This window comes from Ursus arctos, unplaced genomic scaffold (assembly GCF_023065955.2).
Source record: "Ursus arctos isolate Adak ecotype North America unplaced genomic scaffold, UrsArc2.0 scaffold_2, whole genome shotgun sequence".
Classification (NCBI taxonomy): domain Eukaryota; kingdom Metazoa; phylum Chordata; class Mammalia; order Carnivora; family Ursidae; genus Ursus; species Ursus arctos.
This window is the reverse complement of record NW_026622874.1, coordinates 66,291,351-66,319,301: the sequence shown is the minus strand read 5'-3', so window position 1 is coordinate 66,319,301 and position 27,951 is coordinate 66,291,351. Positions and strand designations below refer to the sequence as shown.

General features: G+C 62.5%; 4 protein-coding genes across 10 annotated transcripts; 2 read left to right on the top strand and 2 right to left on the bottom strand.

The window, feature by feature from the left end:
- Window positions 1-8,745: 8,745 nt before the first annotated feature.
- On the top strand, window positions 8,746-16,508 carry CIAO3 (cytosolic iron-sulfur assembly component 3). Of its 2 annotated transcripts, none has more exons than XM_026485504.4 (11): window positions 8,746-8,852; window positions 10,003-10,098; window positions 11,575-11,718; window positions 12,001-12,133; window positions 12,606-12,740; window positions 13,025-13,143; window positions 13,343-13,472; window positions 14,080-14,152; window positions 14,616-14,753; window positions 15,214-15,371; window positions 15,577-16,508. In XM_026485504.4, exons 1-11 carry the CDS (start codon window positions 8,787-8,789, stop codon window positions 15,813-15,815), a joined length of 1,431 nt encoding a protein of 476 aa, XP_026341289.1. In that variant the 5' UTR covers window positions 8,746-8,786; the 3' UTR covers window positions 15,816-16,508. The 2 variants fall into 2 exon arrangements, with proteins under 2 accessions (XP_026341289.1, XP_026341286.1); XM_026485501.4 differs by having other exon boundaries at window positions 15,004-15,371.
- Window positions 16,509-16,540: 32 nt separating this feature from the next.
- On the bottom strand, window positions 16,541-22,090 carry HAGHL (hydroxyacylglutathione hydrolase like). Of its 3 annotated transcripts, XM_026485526.4 has the most exons (11): window positions 20,770-22,090; window positions 19,952-20,121; window positions 19,602-19,636; window positions 18,977-19,184; window positions 18,562-18,626; window positions 18,355-18,472; window positions 18,170-18,278; window positions 17,989-18,092; window positions 17,651-17,752; window positions 17,235-17,314; window positions 16,541-16,977 (listed from the first exon to the last, which is right to left on the bottom strand). In XM_026485526.4, the coding sequence occupies exons 4-11, from the start codon at window positions 19,079-19,081 to the stop codon at window positions 16,809-16,811; spliced, it is 852 nt and encodes a 283-aa protein (XP_026341311.1). In that variant the 5' UTR covers window positions 19,082-19,184; window positions 19,602-19,636; window positions 19,952-20,121; window positions 20,770-22,090; the 3' UTR covers window positions 16,541-16,808. The 3 variants fall into 3 exon arrangements, with proteins under 3 accessions (XP_026341311.1, XP_057171191.1, XP_026341312.1); XM_057315208.1 differs by lacking the exons at window positions 19,602-19,636; window positions 20,770-22,090 and having other exon boundaries at window positions 19,952-20,178; XM_026485527.4 differs by lacking the exons at window positions 19,602-19,636; window positions 19,952-20,121; window positions 20,770-22,090 and having other exon boundaries at window positions 17,651-17,749; window positions 18,977-19,383.
- CCDC78 (coiled-coil domain containing 78) lies at window positions 20,282-24,119 on the top strand. 2 transcript variants are annotated; one of them, XM_057315207.1, is made up of 13 exons: window positions 20,282-20,406; window positions 20,618-20,704; window positions 20,784-20,870; window positions 21,069-21,221; window positions 21,315-21,538; window positions 21,663-21,741; window positions 21,819-21,944; window positions 22,171-22,358; window positions 22,424-22,595; window positions 22,768-22,811; window positions 23,550-23,616; window positions 23,693-23,793; window positions 23,887-24,119. In XM_057315207.1, exons 1-13 carry the CDS (start codon window positions 20,347-20,349, stop codon window positions 23,996-23,998), a joined length of 1,500 nt encoding a protein of 499 aa, XP_057171190.1. In that variant the 5' UTR covers window positions 20,282-20,346; the 3' UTR covers window positions 23,999-24,119. The 2 variants fall into 2 exon arrangements, with proteins under 2 accessions (XP_057171190.1, XP_057171189.1); XM_057315206.1 differs by having other exon boundaries at window positions 21,069-21,538.
- Window positions 22,562-25,524, bottom strand: ANTKMT (adenine nucleotide translocase lysine methyltransferase). 3 transcript variants are annotated; one of them, XR_008960412.1, is made up of 6 exons: window positions 25,235-25,524; window positions 24,979-25,083; window positions 24,757-24,897; window positions 24,499-24,549; window positions 23,653-24,371; window positions 22,562-22,942 (listed from the first exon to the last, which is right to left on the bottom strand). XR_008960412.1 is itself a non-coding variant. In XM_026485528.3 (5 exons), exons 1-5 carry the CDS (start codon window positions 25,394-25,396, stop codon window positions 24,150-24,152), a joined length of 681 nt encoding a protein of 226 aa, XP_026341313.1. In that variant the 5' UTR covers window positions 25,397-25,524; the 3' UTR covers window positions 22,562-24,149. The 3 variants fall into 3 exon arrangements, 2 of the variants coding, with proteins under 2 accessions (XP_026341313.1, XP_026341314.1); XM_026485528.3 differs by having other exon boundaries at window positions 22,562-24,371; XM_026485529.3 differs by lacking the exon at window positions 24,499-24,549 and having other exon boundaries at window positions 22,562-24,371.
- Between the last annotated feature and the right edge of the window lie 2,427 nt (window positions 25,525-27,951).

Here is a 27,951-nt window from a genome sequence, read left to right as displayed (position 1 = left end):
TGTGGGTAACTTCGACTTCATCAGAATTCAGGATTCCTGTTCAACAGACCCTTGGCAGTTGACAGGCAGATGTGAAACAGGGTGTGGGACACCTGACACCTCAAAGCGCCCGAGGCTCTGTGAGCACCTGGAATGCACCGAAAATAGGAGCCCAGGCAACCAGGGAAATTCCAGCTCAAACGCGAAGATTCACAAAATTAGAAAGGTGGGTGGTAACAGGTGCTGCTGACCCTACAAGGGACAGACAGACAGCAGCCGTGTGGAGTGGAGCCCTCGCCTGGCTCCCACCGCCCTCCCCAGCAAATGTCACAACTCGGAGGCGCGTTCCTTCCCAGGGCCTGTTCTCAGGGCGGCTCGGCTTGGCGTTTGGCAGGTGGCGCTCAGACGTGCCACCAGCGTCTCTTCCTCGTGCACGACCTCTGTTTGTCCTTGCTCTCCGTCAGGTGTGGGCTGTATTTGCCCCCAGGCTGTTGCTGGCCTTGTCACTCTTTGGGTGAACAAAACAAATCTGGGACTGTTTACTCTGCACATGAAGAAAAAGCCTTTTTTCCTTTTATGTTCACATGACTAAATCTGTTCCTCATCAGGGGAGACGTCCAGTCACGCCTCCGGGGTTGGACAAGTAGTCACTCCCGGTTTGACTGCCGGTGTAGACGTACTTCACCGTGATCTGATCATCCCCCCGAGTCCAGGGCTGACCAGCCGGCTGCCCCAGCAGGACTCACGTTCTCCGGGGGCAGCGTCTGTTGTCCTGAGTTCCGTAGGATGTCTCCTGTCTGATTTCTCAAAACATCTGTACCCTGATGTGGGCAAAATAGAAAAAGGACCAGAGTCTGCTGGCCTGGAGCCGGAGCAGACCTGTCATGGGTCTCTGCCCAGGCTGCCTCTTCCTGGAAGCCTTACTTGGCTGGCCCAGGCTTCCTGACTCTGGGAGGTTAGCCCCGCTCCTCTGAGCCACTGTTTCCTCCATGATGCCAGTCCAGAGCATGACATTCATTCCATGAATGAAGACCACTGGAGATGGCTTTTTATTCCCATTTTACAGAGAAGAAAACTGAGGCCCGGAGAGAGCCAATGTCTGGCCAGAGCCAATGACTTTCCCGCTTTGGTGGAGGAGCATGGGGACAGTTCTGGTGTCAGGTGCCCCTGGGGCCAAATTCTTCCTCAGCTGCTGCACTGTGAATGGGTTCCAGAGCCTCAGTTTCCAGCTCTGCAGAATGGGCATCAGTGCACAGGGCGCCACACACCTGGCACGGGGTGGGGCGTCGGCCATCAGCAGGCTCTGGATGCTGGACAGCTTTGCTTCTTCAGAGTTTCGCCAACTTCGGCAAATGCCTGCAACTGAGCCCCAGCTTCAAGGGCATGAGAGGGGCCCCTTCCTGCCTCCCAGGAGTGGCCAGGTCCAGCTGGTGGCCAGGGGAGCGTCCCTTTGCTGCTCTGTTCCCAAGGCTGCAGGGACTGCAGCCATCAGTGAAATAGTCTGGCTGGCCTGAGGCTGACGTGCGGGCAGAGCCTGTCTGAGGGCTGGTGTGGCTGCAGCTAATCACAGACCCAGTGGACGTCCCATGCCCTGCTGAGCCTGACCTTTGCTCAAAGTGACAGACATGCTTGTCTTCTTGGACATTCTGGGAGTGTCTGCAGAGGCCACGGCTGAGGCTGTCAGCCCTGTGGGCTCCTTGCATGCCATGGATCCCCAGGGCTACAAGGCACTGGAGTGACCTCACCAGTCGGGCCCTGCTCAGTCCTCCCACCACCACTTCCCAGGGGTCCATCATCCTGTAGGCTGCATTCCATTGCCTGGGGCCAGAGCTCCCACCATGGCCATCACTGAACTCAAGGGCTGGTTCTGAGAGCCACTGACCCTCTTCCTGGCCTCTGCAACTCCTGTCCCAGCTCACTAACTGCTCCCAGCTGGAGCCCCAGTGCATCCCCCGCACCCACACACCCAACAGGGGCAGGACTGGGTGCTTCATCCAGGGGTGAGGAACACAGGCCGGGACCCAGGGTTGGGGGGGTGTGGGCCAGGGCCCAGGGTGGGGGTGTGTGGGCCGGGACCCAGGGTTGGGGGGTGTGTGGGCCGGGGCCCAGGGTTGGGGGGGTTGTGGGCCGGGGCCCAGGGTTGGGGGTGTGTGGGCCGGGGCCCAGGGTTGGGGGGGGTTGGGGGCTGGGGCCCAGGGTGGGGGGGGTGTGGGCCAGGACCCAGGGTTAGGGGGGGTGTGAGCCAGGACCCAGGATTGGGGGGGGTGTGGGCCAGGGCCCAGGGTTGTGTGGTGTGTGGGCCAGGATCCAGAGTTGGGGGCATGGGCCAGGATCAGGTTTGACCTGAGTGCCCACCTGCCTGCTGCCACTACCATCCCAAGCCCTGGGCTATGAGGCCCAGTGGAGCGTGTGTGTGTCTTCACTGGCCCCCTGGTGCTGGGGTAGCCTGCTGGGTTCCCAGGTCCTCCCCCTGACCATCATCCGTCCCCCAGCATGACTATCCTGGATGTCACCTTCATGCCTTCTCAGAGGAACAGAGGAGACTCATGCAGAGCTAGATGGGGGTGGGGGGCAGCACACCCCCAGCACGGTACAGTGGTATTGGGGAGAGGGGGCAATCCCGGGGCTGACCCCAGGTCTCTACTTGGGCCCTGCTGACCCTGCCCCCGCCGGCTGAACTGGCTGGGTATCCAGGTCACTGGCCAAGATGAGGGCCGGCCCTCCCTGGCTTGCTTCCAGGATGCACTGGCATCTGTGAGTAGGGGGTGAAGGGGAGAAGGAACTGCCGTTTGCCCAACTGACCCCTGTTCCTCAGGCCTAGTGGAGAGAACCTGGCCATGGTCTCTTCTGTTCTGCAGAGTGGTTCCCTACCCCCATCTCTACCAAGGAAGTGGGCTTCTTCCTCCCAATGCCCCCAGCATAAGAAAGACCTCATTTTCTACAGAGTGTGGGGGACCCCCCAGCCCACCTACCCCCAGCTGCTACAGCCCGAGCTAGGTGAGCTGGAGGGTATCCTCAAGGGAGAGGTTCAGGGCAGGAGGGAAGGGAGCCCAGATGGGGTCCTCTGAGGAGGGTCCGTGACCTCACGAGCTGGGACCTCTCCAGGCTCAGCTCTGGGGCCCAGTGCACAGGGTGACCCTCCCACAGCAACAGGCCAGGCCTGACCTTCACTAACCAATAAAAACACCATGCAGAGAAAACCAAGTGGGCCCCTGATGACAAAGAGGCCACAGGTTCCTGGTCCTCCAGTCGCTGTGCGGGTCAAGCGCCCTGAGCTATCCGGGGGGCGGGGGTGCTGTCTGAGCCAGCCGCCCCCCCAGCTCCATGTAGCACCTTCCAGGGCCCTTGCAGAGCCGTGGGAGCTGGGGAAGAGGTGGCAGGTGGCAGGCAGGACAGCATCAGAGGGGCCGCACCCAGGGCCAGCGTGAGGACCACAGAGGTGGGGAGTCAGGAGGGCTCAGACATGGCAACAGGGCAAGGATAATGCCCATGTCTCCCAAAAGCGCTGGCTGGCTGCCAAGGGGCCAGCGTGAATGCGGACATGTGTGTGACCCTCAGCCCCAGGGAGGTCTGGATGGGAGGACCTTCCTGTCTCTGAGTCTGCCGTCTTCCCAGGGCCAGCACTGGGGCCCCGACACCCCCACCAGGGGGGTTCCTGGGCTGACCAGCCTGCCATGAGCCCCGGGGGGGGAGGGGCAGCGATGGCAGAGGGTAACTGCTCCCCCAGAAGCCAAGCTCCCAGACCTGCTGGGTCAGCCCACAGAGCTGAACCACGTGACCCCCAGGCGTCGGTGGCCCGAGGACCCCACCCCACCCAGCAGCCCCACAGTGCTGCCACCAGGCATGCAGGTACCTCCCCAGAGCCCCCAGACGGCCCACTGGATGCCTTGGGGGCTGCATACAAACTGTGGGTGCGGCGGGGCCGCCGGCCTGGCCTGGACACGCTCTCAAGGCAGGCACAGTGAAGAGCGCCACGGAGCGGTGGCCGACCTGCCACCACACACCCCGGGCCGGCTGGCAGCTTAGCGAACCCCGGACACCGTCGGCTGGCGCAGGCCTGCGGTGCCCCACGTGGTGTGTCGCGGGGCCTCACCAGCCTCGGGCTGCCCTCCCGTGAGTGCGCCGTGTGCTCGCCATACTTCCCGGGCCACGGCCCGCGGGCCCAGCGACATAGTGGCGCCGCCAGGTCCCCAGGCCGTCAGGCTCTCTCCTACCAGCACCCGGTCAGGCAGCGGAGTTGGGGCTTCCTCCCTTCCTCTCAGCCTACCTGCTGGTGTGCCCCGCAGAGACGCAGCCCCTGCGGCCCGTGCTTGGCCTCTGTGCCTGTGGTCACGTGTGCAGCGGTGAGGCCCTCTTGGCCACCAGCTCCTTCTGCTCTTCTTGCACTGGGTGGGTGCAGAGGGAGGACCCCAGGAGCGCGCGTGCCCTCTCTCTGACCCCACCTCCCCAGCCCCGGGCCCACGCCATCTCGCGCTTGGAGCAGCAGGTCACGCAGGCCTTCTTATTAGCTGCTAATTGCAGGCGCGCCGGGCCTCCCAGGGCCGTTGCCAGATTACACCTGTTGACAAGATGTGGCGGCCCAGCGGGAAGGCGCCGTGCGCTGATTAGGCCGCTAATGATGTGCTCATTGCCCACGGTAATTTCCTTCAACAAATAAAACGTTGTGTCTGTTCAGCCCAGGGACAGTTCTGGCTTCTCGAGGAGCCCAGGGTGCACCCGCGGTTTGGGAGGCCTGGCGGGCTCAGACGGGGACACCTGAGGCCACGACGAGCCGCCAGCACTACCTGCATGTTCTCCTAAGAGAGGCTGCTTTCTCTCTCAATTCCGAGAATGAGGGGCACTGGGACCACCCTAACCACCTAACCACCCTGTGGGCCCTTCCTCACCCTCCGTCCCAGGGCCTGCAGCGCCTCACAGGGCGTGGAAGGGTCTGCAGAGACCGGCCTGGAAGGCTGTGCCCCACACCCACCCAGACAGGGAAGGACACCCATGACCCACAGGGATCTAGGCTGATTCCCCAAGAAACTCCTGAGCGTGAAGACCCTCGCATGGTAAGGAGACACCTAATGGGCCCCCCGCACCAACAAAATAGTCCCCAGTTTACAAAAAGCATGGGGGCAGATTTCGAAGGCTAGAACTCCTTGTTTGGGTGTGAGGCTGGCCTTGTCCTACATGACTGACCCGAATGACCAACTGACTGACCGACCGACTGACCCCTACCAGGCAGGGGCTCGTGCTACAGTGGGAAGCCCCTCCTTTGTGGGCCCCGGTTGTCCCCCCGCCCCGTGTCCGCCGCGGGGGCCAGGGCCTCCACACAGGCTGCAAGTGTCTGGGTAGGTCCATTGGACAGACAGACACCACAAGCATGTGGGCCGCTCCTCAGCGCACGTCCCTCCTCCCTACACCCATGCGGAGCAGGGGAGCAAACCCCACTTCCACGTTCCAGCATCTCGGGGGCCCGGTGATATTGGAGAATGTAGTAAATGTTTTGAAATCATATGTTTAAGAAAAAATTTTTACATTGTAAGTTTTTTATGCATTTAAGCAATTTCCACACCCAACATGGGGCTTGAACTCATGACCCCAGGATCAAGAGTTGCATGCTCTTCCGATTGAGCCAGACAGGAGCCCTAAACATTCTTTGGGAAAGACAAAACGCCTTTTACTTTTCCTGACCTTGGATTGTTGTACTGCACACGGGCTATCTGCCCCCTAAAGACACCTGCTGGCTCAAGCCTGGCTTTGGAGACAGCCTGGCAGGTGTGGTCCGTCCCAGCCCCACCCCCTCAGGGCCAGTGCAGTCCGACTGGGAGGTGGGCTATGACCCGGGGAGACACATCCCATGATGCAGCTATCCTCTGACCCCAAGGGTCTCACAAAAACTTGGACATGAGGGCTGTAGGCGGTTGAACATTGCCCCCCAAATAACAATAATATGTCCCCCAAACCTGTGAATGTGACCTCACTTGGAAATAGGGTCCTTGCAGATGTAATTAAGTTGCGGGTTTTGAGATGAGACCATGCTGGGTAGTAGACTGGGCCCTGAATCCAATGATAGGTGTCTTTAGAAGAGAGGAGGAGACACACAGGAGCCCTGTGACAGAGCTGCGGCGGCTGGAGAGACGGAGCCACGTGCCCAGGGCTGCCCGGGGCCACCAGGAGCTGGACCAGGCAGGAGGGATCCTTTGGAAGGGCCTGCCAACACCTTGGCCTCAGACTTGGGGCCTCAAGAACTGGGAGAATTAACTTCTGTAGTTGTAAACCCCCCGTTGTGACACCCTGTTGCAGCCGTGCTGGACACTAACACAGGACCAGGCCCTCAGACGGTGAGACTCTGACGTCCACCTGCAGGAGGGGACGGCAGCTCCATGCACCTCGGCGGAAACCGTGCCTGCTCCCACCCAGAGATCTGCTGGCCAGCTTTGGGCAAAGGGGGTCCTGGGGGCACACCCAGAGCAGGGGCCAAGCTCTGCATCTGTCCCAATGCAGGGAGGGGTTGCCCACACCCAGTTGCAGCATCTGGCAGCTCCCCAGACTGGCTGCAGAGCCCTCAGTTTCCCCCATGTGTGTAAACCCTGGCATTGCACATGGGAAGCAAATGGCAAATACTCACTAATGATGATGATGAAACAATCTGCAGGTGTGAGAGCAGGTGCACAGAGGAGGCAGGCATGGGGTTGGCTCAAGAGCCTCGGGGTCCCCAGGGGCCTTGATCGTGTGTGTGTGTGTGTGTGTGTGTGTGTGTGTGTGTGACATCAGAGACCTCCGGTCAGATTTTCTGAACCAGATGCTGTTTCAGTTACCCAGGCACTCCACACGGACGGCGGGACTGAGGCCTTGAAACCAGGTGTACTGGGGGACACTCACTGTCCCAACCTCTTGGAGCCACCTTGGGGCAGCCAGTGTAATTGAGATATAGACGCACATATCATACAAGTCACCCACTTAAAGTGTGCAATTCAGTGGTTTTTGATACACTATTTTAAAATTGTAGTAAAACGTATGCAACAGAGTTTTCCATGGTGAGCCCGTGTACGTGCACGAGTCTGTGGCGTTAGTTGCGTTCACGGTGTGGTGCAACCAGACCTTTACCCTCAACACTTCGCATCACCGCACACCGAATCCCGCTCCCCAGGCCCTGGCAACCTCCCAGCTACTCACTGCCTCCGTGGAGTTTGCTACTCTGCACACGTCCTAGAAACGGAAGCCTGCAATGCAGGACGTTCTGTGTGGGTCCTCTCACCGAGCATCCTGTCCTCGGGGTCATCCACACGGTAGCAGGCTTCAGTGGCTCATCCCGCTTTACAGCTGAGCACTAATTCGTGGCAGGGACGAGCCACAATACGCTTCTCCACTCATCTGCTGATGGGCACTTGGGCTGATCCGACCTTTGGTCTGAACCACCCTTTGCTCCCCTCGGTTTGCGCCTACAGACGTGGGTTCCGGGGGACAGAGGGATCAAAGCCCGCCCTGCACAGACACGGGCTCTGACATCTACGTGCTGCACTCCCCATTCCAGCGTTGGGAGGGCCCTCCCTGCACCCCCAGCCTCCGCCAGAGACCCTCACTGTAAATCGTCTCCATCACTCCCACCTAACTGATCTCATCCTGCCCCCAGCTTATGGGCACCTGTTACTCTCACACATTTTCCGTAAACCTTCTCTGGGGCATTTCAGTGAAGCTAAGGTTATTTCGGGCTCACCTACTTCTAAGAATCACTTGGGATTGTTCAGATTTCAGGCATCATATCTCAGACCTTGTTCAGGTGTTGCTAGGACAGGGGATGGGTAGGGCCTGGAAGCCCACCTGGTAGAGCTGTGGGGGAAGGTGTCCGTTCCCGTCCCCCCCCCCCCGCCCCCCATCCCCCCCAGGCCAGCTGCGGAACAGGAAAGGCCTGTCCTGGCAGCCAAGAGGAACAGCTGCAGCCCCCGCCCCAGGCCGCCCCAGCAGGTGGGCTCTCTGGACCTCCAAGAAAACCCGCAGCAGGTGTGGGAGTCACCACACACGCCCACACCGGGGCAGGAGCTCCAAGAAAAGTGGGAGCGCAGGCCCGTCTGGGCCCTGAGACGCGAGGTTACCCCCATGTCCTGGGGCTGAGCCTGCTGGGGCACCGACAGGGCTGGGCCCAGCGGGGTTCGCAGGACGTGCCACACGCAACTACCGGAGTTCTCCGTTAAGCCCCAGTAAAAAGTGGTCATTAGATTTCAGCCTGGACTTGACGCGATGCGCAGGGGCTCGAGACCACAGTCTGACCGGCAGCACTCCCGCTGCGCAGTCTAACATCTTGTAGGGAAATGGAGTTTGCCCAAGCTGGTCTCCGAAGTAACAGTAGAGGGCGTCGGAGGCCGGGACAGAAGCGCCGCGAGCGCCCCCCTGGAACCCCACGGCTCGGCGCCGAGCCGCTTACTGTCCCTGTCACTCACTCCGCAGCACAGTTTGGGTGCCCTTGAGTGCCGGGCGCCCTTCTGGGGTCTTGAGGGCCCGTGGGACCAAGTAAAGCAAGCCCGCTGCCTCTGCAAACTCCCAGGTCGAGGACTGCAGGGCCGCCATACCTGGCCGGCAGGTGAGCCCCGGGCGGGCGACACGTCACTCTTGTCCACTTGGCCGCTCCGCTGGGGAAGGCCACAGGCTCCTCCGCGGGGCTGGGTCCGCCAGCAGGGGGCGCACGCCCTCCAGGCGTCCGGCGGTGAGGGGACAGATGCGCATGCGCCGCGCGGGGCGCTTTCCGGCAGCGTGGCGGAAAGAGCCTGCCGTTTCGCGCCGTTTGGCGACTTCTGCGCCCCGAGCCCAGCGGCAGTACGGCAGCCATGGCGTCGCCCTTCAGCGGGGCGCTGCAGCTGACAGACCTGGATGACTTCATCGGGCCGTCTCAGGTGGGCCAGCCCGCGTGGGCGGCGGCCGTGTCTGGGGCGGGGCCCCTCTGCTCCCTCAGTTTCTCCCCCTGAAAAACGGGATCGGAACCCAGGGACACCCGCGCGCGCCCCCTGGGCCCCCGGCGCTCTGGCCAGCTTCCTGCCGATGGGGAACCGAGGCCAGGGACGGCGATGCCCCGAGCCGGGTTACTGCGCCGCAAGGCATCCAGGAGCGAGGCGCGACCGAGTCCGCGGGTGTGGGTTGGGGCGAGCAGGTGAGGGGCGTGCCGAGTGCCCCGTCACCGGGGGTTCCCGGAAGCCGGGGGAGCCGGGCGAGCCGGGCAGGGCCGCCTGAGTCAGCCCGCTGGGCAGTGGCGCGCTCGGGGCCGCGGCTGGGCCGACCCTGTCCGCTTCCTGCCGTAGACGGCCGGGACAGTCCCACCGGTCTGGAAGGCGGGGGCTTGGTCCCCTGGAGTCACCTGCCGTGACTGCCCAGTACCCGGCGGGGTGTTGGTCGTCGTGGACAGAGCTTGCCCCTAAGGCAGGCAGGACAGCTACACTTGAAAGTGGGTGTCGTCTTATCCAGTGTACCTGCCTATCAAGCGCACCAGGGCTGGGAGGGCCACGGCTCAGGAGTGCCGGGAGGAGGGGACGGCGAGGGGCCAGTCACTGCATCGTGGGCAGGGCTTTCGGGCCGGATCATCTCTGGGAAGGCAATGGCCAAAGAGGTTCTTGTAGTGACAGTGAGACCCCAAGAACTTGGGGAGTTGGGGAGAAAAATGAATCCTTTCACTGGGCACCGGGCAGGGCGGTGACCGCCAAGCAAAGCGTTCCTGCAGAGGTGCAGAAATGGTGGTTCCCCGGTGTCCTCTCAGTGGCCAGTCCACCTGCTGAGCACAAGAATAAAGGTCAGAGCCGGCAGGCAGCAGGGGGTTAGCGTGTGGCCAGTAACACCGGCCTTCATCTGACTGTGAGCTGCAGAGTGATCGCTAGTGTCGGCGGGGTGTAGAATGTGTGTCCCGTGTGCAAGCAGGGTCAGCAGCCATCCTGCTAAGACTCCTTCTGTGGCCGGACGAGGAGTCAGGCGTGGTGGCGTGACCATCAGGTCGCCCCTCTTCTTGGGGAACCTCCTCGCACTCAGGCCCCCATTTGGGGTCTCTTCCTGATCTAGGACTGCATCAAGCCCATGAGGGTGGATAAGAAGCCCGGAAGTGGTGTGGCCAAGATCCATATTGAAGATGATGGGAGTTACTTCCAGGTCAGCCAGGTAAGTTCCAGCCCAGATGACCAAAAACATGTTTTTGCTGCTCTTTCCAGTCACGAGTACGGTGATCATGAGACCTTTCACAGTGGTCAGATTCACTGTTGTCAAGGCCAGGAGGGCAGGGATGGGGCTGGCACTGGGGTGGAGGGGCACAGAGGCTGAACATGGAGCTTGACTTGTTCTGCAGAGGGGGCTCTTTTTGCAGTGATGGTGGTTCCTGTCTTCCCTTTCCCTCTCTCTCTGTGAGTTCTAATTGTGTGGGATTTTCCAGTTCAGACAGCTTGTTCTTAGCGGACACCTGCTTCTTGTCTAATTACGCAATAACAAGATCCTCGTCTGAGGCGTGTCTGCTGTTTGGACCCTCAGGAACATCTGTGCCATCCCATGGACCACAGGCACAGGCACGCTGGCCCAGGAACTCCTCCCAAGCAGGGGAGGAGCCTCAGGGTGGCACATGGTAGGGCTGGACCACGGGATCAGGCATTCACAGGGAGAGAGTCGGCCGTTTGCTCAGGCCAGGGGTATGATCCCGCATCACAGCACAGGGAAATGCCACCTCAGGGCTGGGGGAGTCCCACAAGTGAAGGGGTCCGGGAGAAGTGGGGGCGCCAGGGGGCCCTGCCATCCGAGCAGCAGCAGTTGATCTGGAGGGAAGCTGGGAAGCCTGATGGTCTCTTGGCACAAAATCAAAGCCTGGGCTTTTAGGCCCATGTAACTCTAAAAACAGGCACTGAGCTCAAATTGCGGCTTTGGTGTGAAGCGCAGTCCTGAGGAGCTGGGCTGGGAGGGAGTCCCGGTCTCCTCAGCTCTCTGGTCACCTTCTGGGCCCCTGCGGCTTGCCCTGGCTCAGACCCTTCCTCAGTTTACAGAGGGAATAAAGGGGCTCAGCTGGCATTGCTTGCATCTAGGGAAAGTTGCAGAACATCAGCCTGGAGACCCGTGTTTGACACCAAGTTCTGCGTCTGTTTGGCCATCTGGCTGTTGCTGCCCGCGTGTGTGTTCCCCTCTCTGGGGCTGGTGCTCCCTGGGCAGAGCGCCGCCTCACTCTGCCCTCTCCCCCTTCCTCTCAGCCTTGCCTTTCTCATCCTCCCGTCGGAGCCTGGCCTTTGACATTTTCCTGTCTTCACAGCCCCACAAGTGCAGACTAGGAACCTGTGCAAGTCACCCACCTCTCTGCAGATTTCACGCCCACCCTCCACCCCTGACGGTCTACAGTCCTCGTTAATACAACTCTGATGTGCCAACTGAGCTTGTGCCAAAGTTAGAATGTGATGGAGCTAGAATATGTGTAGAATGTACGTACTTCTGTGACAAATACTTGATTTTTAGAAATTCAGTGGCATTCAAAGCCAGCCAGCTACCGTGTTGGTTGTCGGTGTTGCAAGCCAGAGAAAAAAGGTTTCTTGTAGGTTCCATTATCCCAAGAGCTCATGTCCCTGTGCAGAGGGCCCTGTTGAATGCCGGGTGCTGTGCTTCCAGGATGGAGGAACTCAGAAGCTGGAGAAGGCCAAGATCTCACTGGATGACTGCCTGGCATGCAGCGGCTGTGTCACCTCAGCAGAGACCGTGCTCATCACTCAGCAAAGCCACGAGGAGCTGCGGAAAGTTCTAGATGCCAATAAGGTAAGTGGTGGGCGGTCTTGGAAACTTTTTTAACCTAACGTCAACCCCAGTATCCTTTGCTCTTCTGTCAAGAGCCGCTGATCTCCAGGTGACCCCCGCGTTTTTAAAGTGGCATCGGTGGGATGTCAGTGAAGTAGTTGTCATACTTCACAGTGAAGTGTTGGGCCCTACACGTACACAGAAATGACGTGCCCCAAGAGAGGTAGGGCATGCACTCACCAGCACGTACCACGGGGCTTATGTGTGAAACACGCTGAGTGAGCACGGTCCCTTGCTTTGCAGACGGCGGCCCCCGGTCAGCAGAGGCTGGTTGTGGTCTCTGTCTCACCCCAATCCAGAGCGTCACTGGCCGCAAGGTTTCAGCTGACCCCTACAGACACTGCCAAGAAGCTGACTGCATTCTTCAAGAAAATCGGTAGGCACCAAACGTCGTGTGAGCACTGTAGCGCAGCGTGGGGCGGGGGGGCGTGAGGGGGCGCCTCAGGCCTCCGAGTCCCTGAATTCAAACACGCCAGAACCGTTCCGATTTGACAGCAGCCTGAAGTTTTGATTTGACACGCAAGAACTGTGACTTTTAAGAGCAAGCCTTCTGAATCCTCTCTGTGCTCTCCTGGTCTGTAACTCGCCCGCTCCTCACGTTGTTTTTAAATGATCGTCATCGAGGCCCATTTCCCAGGTCCCTGGCAGGCTCCAGCTCGGATCGACTTTGGTCGACCTCTGTGAGCCAGGAGAGCCAGGAGCTGGGCTGGGAGGTCGTGGGCTGGGCGCCACCAGGTGCGTGGCTGGTCGTGGACAGCCACGGTGGGAACAGCTCCCTGGGGCGAGGTTGGTAGTGCCTCCTGACCCAGCCGCCCTTCATGGGGGTGAGGTGGGTGCTTGCTTTCCAGGGGTGCACTATGTGTTTGATACTGCCTTCTCGAGGAACTTCAGCCTCCTTGAGAGCCAGCGAGAATTTGTGCAGCGGTTCCGGGGACAGGCCAACTCCACGCAGGCCTTGCCTGTGCTCACGTCCGCCTGCCCAGGTGTGTCCGTGCTGCTGGACGCGGGGAGCGGGAGCACTGGGGGGTGGGAGGCAGTGCAGGCTTCTGGCAAGATGGCCTCCTTGGCAGAAGGAGCTGCCCTGAGAGTCCCTTAGCTCCCCAAGACAGTGATCTCACGGATGCTAGCAGCACAGGACAGCGACAGCAGAGCAGGGACGTTTTGTAACGGGACTGTAACTCCTTGTACAAGCTGGTCCAGCCCAGAACGTCCCGTCACTCACTGCCCAGCTGGTGAGATGCTCCCTTTGTCCCTGTGTCGGCCTCAGGCTGGATCTGCTATGCTGAGAAGACACATGGGAGCTTCCTCATCCCTTACCTCAGTACCGCCCGGTCCCCGCAGCAGGTCATGGGCTCCCTGGTCAAGGACTTCTTTGCCCAGCAGCAGGTAATGGGAATGTTCCAGCTGTGAACAGTTCAGTGCCATTATCCTGAAAGATAAGCCAAGACCTACAATGTCCACAGAGCCATACAAATATCTCGGTCCCATCCTGGCCGCTGGCTGGCTACATCACCCCCACCTTACCCGATGGGCCCTTTTATTGTTGGGTCAGGCAGCGACTCCACATTTCCACATTTCTCGGCAGCATTTGACCCCCGACAGGATCTACCATGTGACAGTGATGCCCTGCTATGACAAAAAGCTGGAAGCTTCCAGACCAGACTTCTTCAACCAGGAGCACCAGACTCGTGACGTGGATTGCGTGGTCACCACAGGTTGGGTCCCACCGCCCTGAGGCAGGGCAGGGGTGGCGTTGCCTGGGTCCTCCCATCAGCTCTGGCTGGAGCTGCCATCCCCTGTGCATGGGGCACCCCCGGCCCTCCGCGTAGAGCCAGGTCCTACATCACAGCTGTTCCTTTGTGTCGGGGACCTGTGGCCCTACCTGGGCGTTTGCTCTAAAACAGTCCGCATGGGGAGGTGGGCGGAGAGTCTTGTCAGCTGCTCTCACTCATGTGGGTCGCCCCATTTCTGAGTTGAGCAGCCTCACAGGGTCTCCCAAGTGCTTAAAATACAGGAGCCCGGACAGTAGGGGGGAGGCCTCCCTGCAGAACACGTGCCGCTGTCCACCTTATGGGGAGCCGTGAGCACACCGCTGCAGGCACACCTGGGGGACGGGCGGCAGGTCTGGGGAGCAGGCTGGCTCTTCTGAGGGGCTTCAGAAGTGGGTCCTTCCTCGCTTCTGTGGCCGGGTTCGTCCTGCACCCACGAGCCAGGAGGTGGGCGTCTGGGTGTCCATCTGCTGGGGACACAGGTGATGTAGGTTTCCTCGACGTTTTTATTGAGATCCCAGCTGAAGACATCTGTGCTGGGGTCTTCTTGTAGGAGAAGTCTTCAAGTTGCTGGAGGAAGAAGGAGTCTCCCTCTCGGAACTGGAGCCAGCCCCCCTGGACAGTCTGTAAGTCACCTGCTAGTGTGGTGGAGGCCAGCGTCAGGGTGCCCCTGCTGTGGCTTTGGGGGCTGCAGGTGTCCTGACGCGTGAGCTCATGGGGTAGGCAGTGTCCCCTCCCTTCCTCTTCCCCACCGCGGCTTCCTTCTAGTTGGTCCCATGTTTGCCCTGTGGTCTGTCTCGGTATCCACAGAGGTGGTCAAGTTCATGAGACGGCCAGGGGACAGCTAACTGATGGTCATCAGAGCTGACCCCAACTTGACACAGGTCTGAGGTCCCCAAAACAGGTTTCTCAACAGAGCGACAGTCTTTCTCCCACCTGAGCTACTTCCTGACACCCAGACAAAGCCACCAGGTTTTGGACTCCTTTCCCATTTAGAAAGCAACTCCTTCAAACTTGAGACAGAAGTTACCTGAAATCTCCGTGGACAGCAGGCCTTGCTGCCACCTGACGTCGTGCCCTGCTCCCCAGGTGCAACAGTGTGTCTGCCCAAGAGCCCACCAGCCATCGGGGCGGGGGTTCCGGGGGCTACCTGGAGCACGTGTTCCAGCATGCAGCGCGGGAGCTCTTTGGAATCCACGTGGATGAGGTCACCTACAGACCCCTGAGGTCAGTGAGAAGGGCTGGAGCTTGGGAACAGGGCAGCCCAGTTGGGGCAGCCTTGGCCCTGGGTCTCCTCGCTGAGGTGGGCTTGGAGGACAGCAGGCTGGGTTTGGCGAAGACCCAGGGCACCAGGTAGGACCTGAACCCTCCTCTCCGGCCACAACTCTCCAGGGCTCTGCCTCCCCATCACAGTGGTTGAGAGCCCCCAGAGGCCATGGTGGCAGGGCCTGTCCCGACATAACGCCTCCTTCCACAGATGGAGGGCCTGGGGCTGTCTGACCTCACCACGCCTTGTGGCCATCCTCAGGAGGGAGGGGGTGCCCATTCTAAAGATCGGGACACGGAGCAGGAGTGAGCTTTCTGCCCTCCCCTTCCATCGCCATCCTCCGTGGAGGAGCCGATCAGGGTGGCACCTGTGCCTGCAGGGGTGGGGAGCAGGAGGGAGCCCAGCCTGTGCTCCCCTCAGGAACAAGGACTTCCAGGAGGTGACCCTGGAGAAGGAGGGCCGCATCCTGCTGCACTTCGCCGCAGCCTACGGCTTCCGCAACATCCAGAACCTGGTACAGAAGCTCAAGCGAGGGCGCTGCCCGTACCATTACGTGGAGGTCATGGCCTGCCCCGCAGGTAGCTGTGCCACGGGGGCCTGTTCCAGCACCAGGGCTGCGGGCAGGGTCCCGCCAGGGCAGGAGGGGTGGAAGTGGAGCCCTGTCCTCTGCCTGACCTGGGTGGTCAGGAGGCTCAGGAGAGCCGGTGTGGGAAGGGGTGTGCTGTGCCCCGTGTGCAGGTGCCCCCTCATGACCGCGTTCGTGCGGGCCCCGCTCTGCTACAGGCTGCTTGAACGGCGGAGGCCAGCTCAAGGCCTCCGACACGCCCAGCAAGGAGCTGCTCCAGCACGTGGAAATACTGTATGGCATGGTGAGGACGGAGACGCCAGAGGACGCGCCTGGCGTCCAGGAACTGTATGAGTGCTGGCTGCAGGGTGAGGGCTCAGAGCGGGCTGGCCGCCTACTGCACACGAGCTACCATGCGGTGGAGAAGGCCAGCTCCAGCCTCAGCATCAGGTGGTAGGAGGCCTCCTCACAGGGCTGCCGGGCCCGGCCAGCCAGTCCAGGCACTCCCATGAAGCTCATGTCCTGAGACCCCAGGGGTCACCCCCAAAACACTGACTGAGCTGCAGGGATGTGTGGGGACCCACACACAAATGGCGCTCAGGACCCACAGCCTGCCCTCACCCAGACTCCCCACGGCAGGAGGCCAGGGGTTCCACAAGGTCCTAGCGCCTCCTCATGGGCCCAGGTCTGCGAGCAGTGTCCTTGCTGATCCTGCCTGGAGACCTAGGTGAGGCCCAGTCCCGTGGGCAGCTTAAGGGAGAGTGAAAGTGGGACTCCTCATCCCCATTCCTGAAGTCACCCCTGAAGCTGGGTCTGCCAGGCTGCTGGGGAACCCTCCTGCCCTGGACGGCAGGGAACGCTGGCCGGAGAGAAGCACCCAGCCCACAGCACCCCATGCTGGGGTTGGCGTACCTGCTCCACCTGGAACTGGGCATTGAGGACGGCATGGCCTCGGGACTTGACAACGTGCACTTCTGGGCAGAGTTCCAGGCGGGAAGCAGGCTCTGTTAGACCCTGTGAGATCAGGCACTAAGTCCATCTCCACAGCTAGGTCCCCACTTATGGGGGTGGGGGAGAGGGCAGATCGGGGTGAGCCCACCAAGGCTATTGTCACAGAGCTCCCGATTTAATAAAGGAATCTCTCTGAAAATGGTTCAAAGTCCAAGAGTATCCACCAGCATCAAGAAAGCACCCTTTCACAGCTTTATTCAAAGTTCCAAAGCCCTGTGCACCCCAGCACACTGCTTCCCAAACACCCAGGCCTCGGGGCTCACGTGCACCTCAGAGAGGAGCCTCGCATGTCCAGTGCCAGGGTGCCCACCCTCCAAGGCTGGACAGCCAGCTGGGCAGGGCCATGGAAGGTTCCAGAGGCAATCCTCCTGTGGGCTCAATTGGCCGAGGGTTGAAGGAGAGATGTGCTGCCTGGCCCCACAGCGGGTCCACTTGGGGCTCACTTCTGTCGAGGTGTGCCCAGGAGCCCCCACTGCAGTGCCAGGAGAGCCCGGGCCTGCGGCTGCAGCGGCTCAGCCGCCCGCTGGAAGCTCGCCCGCTCCTTGCAGAGTGCCTCCAGGACCTCAGCTGGGGCCGCCTTCCCCGTGAACTTGCGCACAGGCTCTTCTCTGTGGGGAGAGGGAATGCCGTGGGGAGTATGCTGGGGAAAGGCCAGGGGGTGCTGGCAGAGGACACTTAAAAGAGCAGCCACTCCCTGGTGCCAGCCCAGTTACCAGTCCCCTGGCACTTCCTGCAGTGCCCAGATGACAGCCAAGGAGGACCAAAACACAGCAGATCAGCCACAAGGCATCCTGCTCTGGGGTGCAGCCCCTGGGGTGGGCACGGGGCCCCCACAAGAAGGCCTGGAATGCCAACCAGTACTCACGCCACCCTTAGGAAGGGGTTGTAGAGGAGCTCTTCGCACAGGGTGGAAGGCACTGTGGGCATGTCGTCCTCATCCCTCTTCTGGAATGACCAGAGGCCCTTGTCACAGCCTTGTCTTGACAGCCCCAGACAACTTGGCTCCACTCAGCCCTGCCCCTTCCTAGGGGGCAGGAGCAGAAGAAGGGCTGCCTCGCCCCATCTAGCCCTTGAGGGCAGCCACCCCTGAGCCAATCCTACCAGCTACCTGGGCCCCTATCCAAAGCCACCCACCCCTCTCCTCCCCAGAAGGAGCCTATCAGTGGTGGAGCCGGGGCTAAGCCAGGTCCGGTTATGTCTAACTCCCCCCTGCAGTGCCCCTGTTCCAACCTTCATCCACCCTCGAAACCTCTAGGAGGAGAGAGGGAGGAGTGGCCGCACCTTGGCCCATGACAGCTTGGCTCTCACGTGGTCATTGCTGGGCTCCACTTTCTGTGCAAACTCAAGGTTGCCCAGCGTGTGTTCGTGGCCACAGAACACCTTCTGGAGAGAGGAGGCATTCAGGGGATGCACAGTGCTGCCACAGGCAGAGATGCGGTGAGGCACTCACCCAGGCTAGCCTGGCCTCTCTCTGGACCCCAGCACCCCATGCCTGGTCTGCCTTGGCTTCTCGGCTGATGAGTGTTCATTCCGCACCCCCGTGGCACAAGTCAGAGACAGGGCGTGCAGGTCGTGGAGGGCAGCTGGACCCTGCCGGAGGGGAAGGGATGGCCGCTCACCGTCTCCGGGGGCAGGCTGCCCAAGGTCTCCGTCAGGCTCTCATACATCTGCTGAGCTGTGCTCTCCAGGCGCAAGCCACAACCAGCCACCGACAGCGCATCCCCTGGGGAGGACCGGCGGTCAGAGAAGGTGGGGCAGGGTCAGAGGGAGGCGGGGCTGGTCGGGCGGGGCAGCCAGTACCCGAGAACACCGCGGGCGGATCCGGACACTCCTCTTCCCACAGGAAGTAGCTCATGTGGCCGGAGGTGTGGCCCGGCGTCAGGAGACAGCGCACGTGGATGGCCCCAAACTGCGGCAGAGGGGCGGGCGGCTGGTGAGGCGGGAGGGCCCAGGGCGATTCCCCGCCCTCCCGGGCGCGCGCTCACCCGCAGCTCCTCGCCGTGCACCAGCCTGCGGGTCAGCGCGCAGATGCGCTCGTCCGCGCCCAGCACGGCCAGCCCCGGCCGCAGCCGCGCCAGTTCCGCGTTGCCCCGCGCGTGGTCCCTGCGGACGGGCGGAAGCAGGATCACGCCAGGGTCGGGGTGGGTCAGGGGCGATGCCCTCGCGCCTCGGCCCGCCCCGACCGCGCTCACCAGTGGTGGTGGGTGGTCAGCACGGTGGTCAGTGATACCCCCTCCCGGCCCACGATCTCCAGCAGCTGAAAGGGACGGGTGTTAGGTAGATTTGGAAGGGTCAGCTGGCCGCCCCCCGCCCCCGCCCCCCGCTAGGGCGTCAGGTGTGATGTACACAAAGTCCCAGGCGGGCCAGGGGCCGTGGGGGTAGGGGAGACGCAGCAGACAATAACTGAGCGCCCAGGGCGAACGACAACAGTTAGGCACCAGCGAGGGCGAAACGGAGGTCAAGTCCTAACTTCGGGGCAGACCCAAGATATCGCGCAACGGCAATCGCCAAGTACCCAGAAATCAGAGAACAGGGGCAAGGGCTATTCCAACCACGGCGGTCGGGGGACCCCAGTGGCCCTCCCCGCCGCCCACAGGTTGCCCTCACCCTCTTGGGCACGGCCACGTCCACGGCCACAGCCTCCCGCGTGTGCTCCTCGATGACCAGGTACATGTAGTTATCCTCGAGCACAGGGATGACCTTGACCTTCATGGTCGCAGAGCTCAGGCACCCCGCGTCTTCTCCTCGAGAGGCCCCCCAGGCTTCCGAACCTCTTCTTCAGGGCGGGGGGTTCCCTCTCCAGACCAAGGCAGGGCTGTGCGAGGGAGGGCTCAGCTCTACACACTTTGGGGGCCAGAGAGGGAGCCCGCTCGCTGCTCCGCGGACTTCCTGGAGGACCGGTGCGGAAGCCCACGCCCCAAGCTCAAGCCGGGCCGGCCAGTACGGACGCCAGCACCCAGGGACAGCGACGCGGCCGCCGCCGCCAGCAGCCGCCGCGGAGGCCCCGCCCCCACGACGACACCGCCCGCTTGACGCGCAGGCCCCGCCCCTCGCGACGACGCAACCGCCCGGGCCCCGCCCCTCCCGCGCCGCCGGCCCTGCCTTCCCCTTGAACCACGCCCCCCAAGCCACTCCGGGGTCGCGCCTAGGCCACGCCCCTCTCCGGCCACGCTCCGCCCCCCAGGTACACACCCCGCCGCGGCGCGACACCGGCCCCGAACCGTTTCCTTACCCGCAGGGGCTGCGCCAGACTACTGCGCCGACCGCCTGAAAGATGGCCGGACAGAGACGGGCCTCAGGCGCTGGCCACGGGGTCTGAACGCAGCGCGGCGCTCGGCCCGTCCGCCGCCAACGGCCCGTGCCCGGGCACAGGAAGCAAACGTGCGCGTGCGGGGGCGCGCGCGTGCCCGACGGGGGCCTCACGCACGTCCGCGTCCGCAGCGCCAAGCGCTGCGGCGCCGCCTCCGCGAAGCCCTCCTGGCGCCCGGGCTAAGCCCGTCCTCCTGAGCCCCCAGACCCCTGACTGGAACGTCTGCGGCCCATTCCCCCAGGCTGGGGACGGCGAATCTGCAGGTTGCTCACCTGCCCATCCCAGCGCCACACAGAAGGCGCCTACTGTGTGAACCCCCATGGCGGGGCACGGCACCCTGCGTGAGGACAGCAGTAACAGCCGCGGCCGCTCCCTTCTGTGCTGGGCTTGCTCATGAACTCCTCGTTCCATCGGTGCCCAGGCTAAATGCTGCGGCGCCAGTCTGCAGTTCGCAGATGAGAACACAGAAACCAGAAAGGCCGGGTATCCGTAGACGGAATGAGCTAAGAGTCCCCCTCCCTGACTACCCTCAGGGGTGGGGCCCCAGAGACTCCGGGGACCAGCAGGGGACCAACAGAGGCCTTGGCAACACAAGGCACCATGTTGCAGCAACAGGCCAGGAGGCAAGGCGGCCCTGCACTTGGGGAAGCCAGGGTTCCTTCTGCCTATGGAGCATGCGGCAGCCACAGGCCCCAGGCCAGGGCCCCCACCTGGGGCCATTGGGAATGTGAGTCCCTCCAGGACACTTCTGCTTCTGCCATGGGGTCGGGGGTCCTCCCTATCCCCTCGGAAGCCAGGAGAAACTGCCCTAGCTCAGGCAGGCTGTGTGTGGAGGGGGTATTGGGAGGGGGGAGTGCGTGGCTGGTGGCTCCTTGGGAGTGGAGGCCACCGCCCAAACCTGAGACCCAACTGGGGGATGGGGGGTGATGCCTCCCCAGGTTCTGCCACAAGTGGAGGGCTGGACAACCAGCCTCAAGACAGAGCTTCCCTTGGATCTAGAGCTGAGTGAGGAGCAGCGGCTGCAGGTGGGTGTGGGGGCCCTAGGGTGCTAGCTAGCAAGAGGGAGGGTCCCAAAGGCACCACCGCTTACCTGGCCACCCACAGATCTCCAAGGAGTTGGTGGACCTGCAGATCACAACTCATCACCTACAGGAGCAGCATGAGGCTGAACTCTTTGAGCTGAAGAGTGAGGTGGGTGCTGGTACGTGCCCACGTGTGCCAGCCTAAGCACGCGGGGGAGGGTGCCTACCTAGGACCAGTGCTGTGAGGGGTCCAGGTACACCCCTGTGATTGTGCACACTCATGCAGTGTCTGTGAGTCCCCATGTCTCCCGTGTGCGTGTCCCTGTAGGGACCCAGATGATGCTGACCTACTCTGGTCACCCTGCAGGTTCTCCGGCTGGAGAGCCGGGTGCTGGAGCTGGAGCTGCATGGAGATTGCGCAGCCCCCCCAGAGGCTGGCCTGGGGCACCGCCAGGAGCTGGCACGGGGGCTCCAGCACAAGGCCCGTGAGCAGGGACACTCCATCCACCATAAACCCCAGGTCACCACGAGTGCATGGAGGGCCTGGCTGGGTGGGAGTCCAACAGGGGTGCAGCGGAGGCACAGTGAGGCTGGGACCGGCTCTCCCATACAGGCACCGCCTGAGGACTTCCCGACCCCTAAAGATGAACAGCAGAAACCAGGGAACAGCGTGAGTGTGCAGCCACCTAGCCTGGAGACCTGTCCAGATTCCTCCCAGCCCAGGGTGGTGTGGGGCAGTGCCAGGAACCCAGGGCTTGTGTACCCGCAGCTGCCGGGAGGATGGAAGCGAGTGCTGGAGCAGCACGAGGCCCGGGAGCAGGCACTGGAGGCCCGTGTGTGAGTGGCTGCCGCACTTGGGACGGGGAGGATCCAGTACCACGCCAGGCTCAGAGTGGCTCTTCCCAAGAGCAGAGGGAGTCCCCCACCCTGGCTCAGCTGAGCTTCTCACGCATGTCCGCAGGGCAGACCTGGGCTTGCAGCTGCAGGGAGCCCGAGAGGAAGCCAGGACAGCCGGGCAGCGACTAGCTGCACAAGCCGTGGTGAGGCCCAGCCCTACCCACTCTGAGATCTAGTAGGAGGTGTGGCACAGTCAGCAAACGTCCGCCTCCACCTCCAGGTGTTGTCTGCCTGCCAAGGCCAGCTCCGCCAGGCTGAGGCAGAGAACGCCCAGCTGCAGCTGCAGCTCAAGAAGATGAACGAAGAGTACGCCATCCGGTTGCAGCGATGTGCCCGAGCTGTGGCCGTGAGCACTGGGTGGGGTGGCCCTGCGGTGGGGGGGCGGCCGCGCGCCCTGGGGAGTCCAAGCCTAGCCTGGGTGTGCAGGACTGCTTCAGGGAGACCTCGTGGGCCCCGCCGGCTGCACTGCCCGATCCGCTCCGCAGAGAGGATTGTGGGAAGCAGTGTGCTCCCAGCAAGCCCCGCCCTCCTCAGCCCTGGCCCCACCCCCAGCCCCGCCCCATCCTCTCCAGGAGTTTCCGACCGGCGCCGGCCCGCAGCCGGCAGCCGCAGCCCTCCGGACATTCCTGGAGACCACTCTGGAGGACATCCGGGCCGCGCACCGCAGCCGTGAGCAGCAGTTGGCCCGGGCTGCTCGTGCCTACCGCAAGCGCCTGGCCGATCTGAGCCGCAGACATGAGGAGCTGCGGGCCGCCCACAGGTGGGCCCCTCTCTGATCGGGCACCTGGGGTGAGGTGGCCCTATGTGACTTGGCATGTGCCTTAGTGTGCAGCAGGTGCTGGCAGACTCCATCGGGGCACCCGGGACCCCCAAAGCTACTTCTGATGCAGCCACCTCAGACCTGGAGCCACTGCCTCTGCACCTGGTCACCGAACTTGGCCACCCAGGAGAGGACCGGGCCAGGCTGGAGACGAAGCTCCAGAAGCTCCTGGCCCAGGTGAGCTCTCCCTGCTGCCCTACACTGGCCTTGAAGCACAGCACCCCAGAACATACCCCAGGCCCATCACAGGCTCAGTAAAGACCCACTCCCTGAGCAGCTTGCCTCACTCAGCCAACAGACAACCCCTACCACGGCCCACCAGGCTCATGCGCTGCTCTTGTTCCTACAGAAGGGACCCAGTGAAGCCTCCCAGGGGGGCACATCAGAGCCACAGTGAGTACCCTGGGTGGGTGGCGGGGGACCTGCAGGGCGGTCATTCATTTATTCCCCCAACTCGAAGCCCTGGGTGGGTTTTTTGGTTGCAGTGATGAACAAGGTGGCCCATCTGTGCCTTGGGTTTCCGTCTGTATAGGAGACATCAATAATCACAGAAAGTCAAGTGCCTGGGTGAAGTGGGGCCCTGATAGGAGAGGGGCTAATCTTGAATGGGAGGGTCAGGGAGATCCCCTGAGGAAGGGACAGTTCAGTGAGACCCAAGGGACCTCAGGATGAAGAGGTATGGTGAACAGCCAGCAGAGACCCTGGCCCGGGGAAAGGACAGGGGCAGACTGCCTGGTGACTTTCACAGCCCTTGCTTCTGGACCTCCATGTTCCTAACTGTGCGATGGGCAGGGGCTTGTGTCAGCCCAACTCCCAGGGTTTTGAGAAATAAATCCCTAGAATGGGGGAAGGCCCTCCATCAACATCCGTACAGCACTGGTCACTGTCTGGCCTTGTGGCTTAGCCCTCTGTGAGCGGCCAGCGGGCCCCCTGGGCCTGGGCTGCCCTGCCACCATGTACTGTTGGCTCAAAGGCCCAAGCAGAGCCCATGGTGGACAGGTGGGCCTGTGCTGTCTTGACCTTGCTCTCAGCAGGCAAGTGAGGGATCTAGGTGCCCCAACTTGAGCAGCGTGATTGGTCAACACCTGGCCTAATGCTGGCCCTCAGACCTGTCCCTCCCTCTCCTCGCAGGTGCCAGGAAGCTGCATCCTGGGCCCAGATCCACCAGAAGCTCCAAGACTTCTCCCGTGGCACCCAGGTAATAGGTAAGGCCTGGCTGGGGGCCCCTTCTTACACTTTGTCCGGCCTCACAGCTTAGGCCCTCCCCATGCCAGGCGGAGCTGGAACGCGAGCGGGCGCAGCTACTGGTACGGGCCATGATGGCTGAGGAGCAACTTTCTGAGCTGCAGGAGTATGTGGACCAGCACCTCGGCAGGTGGGCTGGGTGTGACCCGAGGGCCTCAGTCCCAGGCAACAGAGAAGGGCTTGTGCAGTCAGGCAGGTGACTAATCCTGAGCCCTCTGAGCAGGTACAAACAGGAGATCCTGAGGCTCAGGAAGCTCGCGGGTACAGAGGACGCCTGGAAAGCAGGGGCCACACCTCCAATCAAGCCCCAGCACCCAAAGACCCGAAGCCGCTAGCCAGTCGTCAGACTCAGAGCAGAACCCTTCACAGCCAGCATGGAGGCCTCCTGACAGCATCCCCTTGTGGGGGGGGGGGGGGATTCCACCCAGCCCTCCACCCAACAAGAGTGAGGATGGAGTCCACCGAGTCTTTATTGTGTCCAAATGATCAGCTGGCCTGAGAACTGGGGGCCCCAGGGACTGAGGTGGAACTGGGTCCTGGGGAAGCCTGAGCAGCTGACCCACCACTATGGACATCATAGGCCCAGACACGGTCCACACCCTCACCCATCACAGCCACAGGCTGCCAAGTGGGGAGGGGGAAGCGCCCCGACACCACTCGGGCCCCTTCAGGCAGCTCTGCCTGCAGCTTGTCTTCTAGCAGCGGGAGCTGTGGGAAAGAGCAAGAGGGTAGGGTGCGCAGGATGGAGCAGGCCACCATGTGCATCTCCCCCAGGCCCAGCACATACAAGGAGGATGGCCTGAGCCTCCCCTCAGCTAGCAGACCCCAGACCTACCACGCTAGGGGCCAGGAACACAGACACGTTGTGGCAGTCCCTCAGATTCACCTGCAAGAAGAGGTCCCCCCAGCAAGGAGTAGCGCCCCAGCCAAGGAGGAGGTCTGGTGGGCATGGGGTCATTGTGGCTTCCAAGTCCTGGCCCCAGCCCACGCAGGTGGCAGGGAACCTAGGGTTGTCAGCATGGTGGCCAACCCAGCACTGGAAGTGTGGAGATCAGGTGTGGGGTCTGAGGGGCTGCGGGACTCCCTGGGTTACCTTCCAGAGGTCCTCACGGCGGTAGCAGACGCTGCCGGCACAGCCCGCCCTCCAGGCATGCAGCCGAGCCAGCCCCACTAGCCACGGGTTCAGCTCGTAGCCCACAGCCGGGCGGAGACCACACCTGTAGGCGGCCAGCACCTGCGGGCACAGAAGACTGTGGGCACCAGAAGGTGGGGAGGTGAGCTGGTGAGAGGGGCCCCCCCTGCACGCACTCCTTACAATCCTGCCATCTCCAGAGCCCAGGTCCACCATCTTTCCAGGACGGCCTCGCAGTAGCGACAACACGTGCTCCACCTGCCGCTCACTCGCACCGACGTAGGGCACCTGGGCAAGGAGGCAGGCGGGGCTGAGTCCCCAAACCCGAGTCCCACGGCGGGGAGGGGAGGGGGCGCGGGGCCGGCCTCTGGAGCCTCCTCTCTGGGCGCGGGCGTCCCGCCCCACCTGCAGCCCGTCCCCGCGCGCCCCCGCCCCGCACCTGCAGCCGCAGCGGCACTCGGCGGAAGCCGGGCTGCAGCAGCAGCGCCCACACGGCGTAGGCCGCCAGGCCTGAGCCCACCGCCGCCTGCAGCAGCTCCGGCGCGCCCAGCCGCCGCTCGCGCAGCTCCGCCAGTGCCTCGCCCGGGTCGTCCTGCTCCATGGCCGCGGGGCGCGCGCCTCAGGCTCGTCCCGCCCCCACGTCCCTCCGGGGACCGGGTCCGAGACCCTGCGGCGCCGCGTCCGCCGGGCTCCTGGAGACGACACCGGAAGTGGCGGGGCGGAGGCCTCGGAAGGGCGCCGGAAGCGGCCTACCACTGGCGTTCCGGCCCGTCCCGGGGCCCTTCCCGCGCGTTCCGGGCCGCGGAGCCTGGCCCCACCGGTCCCGCTCGAGCAGTCCGCGCCCGGGGGGAGCTCTGGCACGGGGACCTGGCGGACCACAAGAACCCGCGCAGGGAGACGCGACACAGCCGCCGACCTCAGAGAGGGCTAGACGCTGCAGGGAAACGGGGTGCTGCGGCTGCAGGGAAGGGGAGCCGCCACGGGGCGGCAGGTCCCCCCGACGACGGTTCCCGCGGACCCTGCGGTCCCCACGGAGCCCGGGGGCGGCCGTGGAGCTCGGGGGGAGGGGCTCCGGGAGGTGGGGCGGCGACGAGGCCGCACGCTGCCCCGGGGAGGGTCCCGGCGAGCTGTGTGTCCGCCCCAGGGCGCCCCGAAGGCCAGCCGCACCAGTGACAGGTGCAGGGAGGACACCGTCCCGTCGCTCGAATGCACGGGGAGTGCAGGGTGCGCCGGGGTCTGAGGAAGTTGCGAGCTCCTCTCAGCGGCAGGGACGAGGACGGGTAGCGGGCTGATGTTGGCTCTCTATGAGTGTGGTAGGAGGGAAGCTGGCCCAGCCACAGGGGTGCGAGGAAGAGCCCCAAGACTGGGAGACTACCTTCCTTCTCCAAAAAGTGTCCAAAAATTTGAGATTCGAGGGGTGACCTGCCAAAGCCTGGGGGTGAGAGAAGCAAGTGGGGGGTGGGGGCAGAGCCTGGGTCCGGTAGCAGGGCCAGGTGTCCTCATTCCACCCTGAGGCCAGGTGTCTCCTGAATGTTAGGGACTTGGACCCATCCACCGCCCCGGTCAAGAGCCTCGGCATCAGACCATATAAACATGCCAGAAACCACCGCCCCCACCCCCAAGTACAGACGGCCCCCACATGCCTGCCTGCACTTGGCCCCAGCTGCCACCAGCCCTGAAAGATGGGGGTCCCTGGGTGGCAGGGGACCCCAGTGCTCTGCTCCCAAGACCTGAGCACTGGGGAAGTGGGGTGGCCCCACCTAGCTCACAGCATTCTGTCTCCTTTGGGGCTGTCATGGGGCCCTCCCCAGAAAAAAAGGTTGTTTATTAGGCTCTAGGCTGGGCGGGTGCTTACAGCACCCCGCTCCGTGTCTTTTGTTCCTGTGTTATCGCGGGGCCTAGACGAGCGCCTGGCAGACAATAAAAGCTTGTTGACTGAACGAACGCACCTAACCTGATTCCCCAGTGCCCAGCCCGCAACACTCATGTTCACATCTGGCGCTCTGGTCCTTAGCCTTTGGACACTGGGCAGCTGTGTGAGTGCCCGCGCCCGGGGGTGCCCCTGGGCCAGCTCCCGTAGCCCAAGGCCCCCACGTACATGCTCACACGCACTGCTTCCCCTTGGCCCCTCCCCCCAGGGCAGGCATGAAGCCCTGGCCCAGGACTTTGAGGCATGTCTTGGAGTACCATGGGGGCTCCTTTGGCCCTGTTAGCCACACCCACAACTGCCCTTTCTGCACTTATGAACAGAGTACTGGTTGCAAAGCTAGCACTTCCTCCGGGGAGGGTGCGTGCATGGGAGGCTCGGGCACTTCCTGAGTCAGGTGCGTCGAGACCGATGTCCAACCGAGAGCCCACCCCAGAGCAGCTGCCCCGCGTTTTTTTATTTTTATTTTATTTTAATTTTTTTTAAAGATTTTATTTATTTATTCGACAGAGATAGAGACAGCCAGTGAGAGAGGGAACACAAGCAGGGGGAGTGGGAGAGGAAGAAGCAGGCTCATAGCGGAAGAGCCTGATGTGGGGCTCGATCCCAGAACGCCAGGATCACGCCCTGAGCCGAAGGCAGACGCTTAACCGTTGTGCCACCCAGGTGCCCCCCCCCGCGTTTTTTTAGACAGGTGGTCCGAGAGGCAGTCCACAGTGACCCCTGGTGTGGCCAGGGGCCTCCTTCTAACGAAAGGCTGTGGAGAGCTGACCAGAAAGTCAGGACAGACACCAAGGGTAAGGGTGCTGCTTGGCCCTGGAGAGGAAGCCGTCCTTGGGGCCTGTCTGGACAGTGCGAAAACCTCCCGACGGAAGGAGGATGAGGCGCATACATTCATCTCCGCCTTCTCTGCTCTTTGCTAAGATACTCCTTGGAGAGGGAAAGGGGGCAGATGGGGAGACAACCGTCCGCAGTCCAGGGAAGAGGTCCAGGCTGGAGATCCTAATGTAGGGTCATCCGCAGCCTGATGGTTTTTAAAGCCACAGGCTGGTCCAGCTCTCCAGTGAAAGGATACTAACGGCGTGGAGGAGAGGTCTAGTTCCCGAGCACAGAGCACCCTACGATTGGGAGTTAGGGAAGAAGGGAGCAGCGGTGAACCTCAGGAGGGGCAGGTGGGCAGACACCCACAGGAGCCTACCTCCCTTACCCATAATTGTCAGCCGAATCTG

Excerpts from the sequence above, each read along its gene's own strand:
- ANTKMT (XM_026485528.3), bottom strand. The coding sequence starts at position 25,396 with ATGGAGCAGGACGACCCGGGCGAGGCACTGGCGGAGCTGCGCGAGCGG. Across the intron at positions 25,084-25,234 it reads GAGTGCCGCTGCGGCTGCAG|GTGCCCTACGTCGGTGCGAG; the intron begins GTGCGGGGCGGG and ends CTCCTTGCCCAG. Across the intron at positions 24,898-24,978 it reads GCTCTGGAGATGGCAGGATT|GTGCTGGCCGCCTACAGGTG; the intron begins GTAAGGAGTGCG and ends CTGTGCCCGCAG.
- CIAO3 (XM_026485501.4), top strand. The coding sequence starts at position 8,787 with ATGGCGTCGCCCTTCAGCGGGGCGCTGCAGCTGACAGACCTGGATGAC. Across the intron at positions 12,134-12,605 it reads TGCATTCTTCAAGAAAATCG|GGGTGCACTATGTGTTTGAT; the intron begins GTAGGCACCAAA and ends CTTGCTTTCCAG. Across the intron at positions 13,144-13,342 it reads ACTTCTTTGCCCAGCAGCAG|CATTTGACCCCCGACAGGAT; the intron begins GTAATGGGAATG and ends ATTTCTCGGCAG.
- HAGHL (XM_026485526.4), bottom strand. The coding sequence starts at position 19,081 with ATGAAGGTCAAGGTCATCCCTGTGCTCGAGGATAACTACATGTACCTG. Across the intron at positions 18,627-18,976 it reads ACGTGGCCGTGCCCAAGAGG|CTGCTGGAGATCGTGGGCCG; the intron begins GTGAGGGCAACC and ends CGTCCCTTTCAG. Across the intron at positions 17,315-17,650 it reads CCAAGCTGTCATGGGCCAAG|AAGAGGGATGAGGACGACAT; the intron begins GTGCGGCCACTC and ends TGGTCATTCCAG.
- CCDC78 (XM_057315206.1), top strand. The coding sequence starts at position 20,347 with ATGGAGCATGCGGCAGCCACAGGCCCCAGGCCAGGGCCCCCACCTGGG. Across the intron at positions 22,812-23,549 it reads GGGGGCACATCAGAGCCACA|GTGCCAGGAAGCTGCATCCT; the intron begins GTGAGTACCCTG and ends CTCTCCTCGCAG. Across the intron at positions 23,794-23,886 it reads GTGGACCAGCACCTCGGCAG|GTACAAACAGGAGATCCTGA; the intron begins GTGGGCTGGGTG and ends CCCTCTGAGCAG.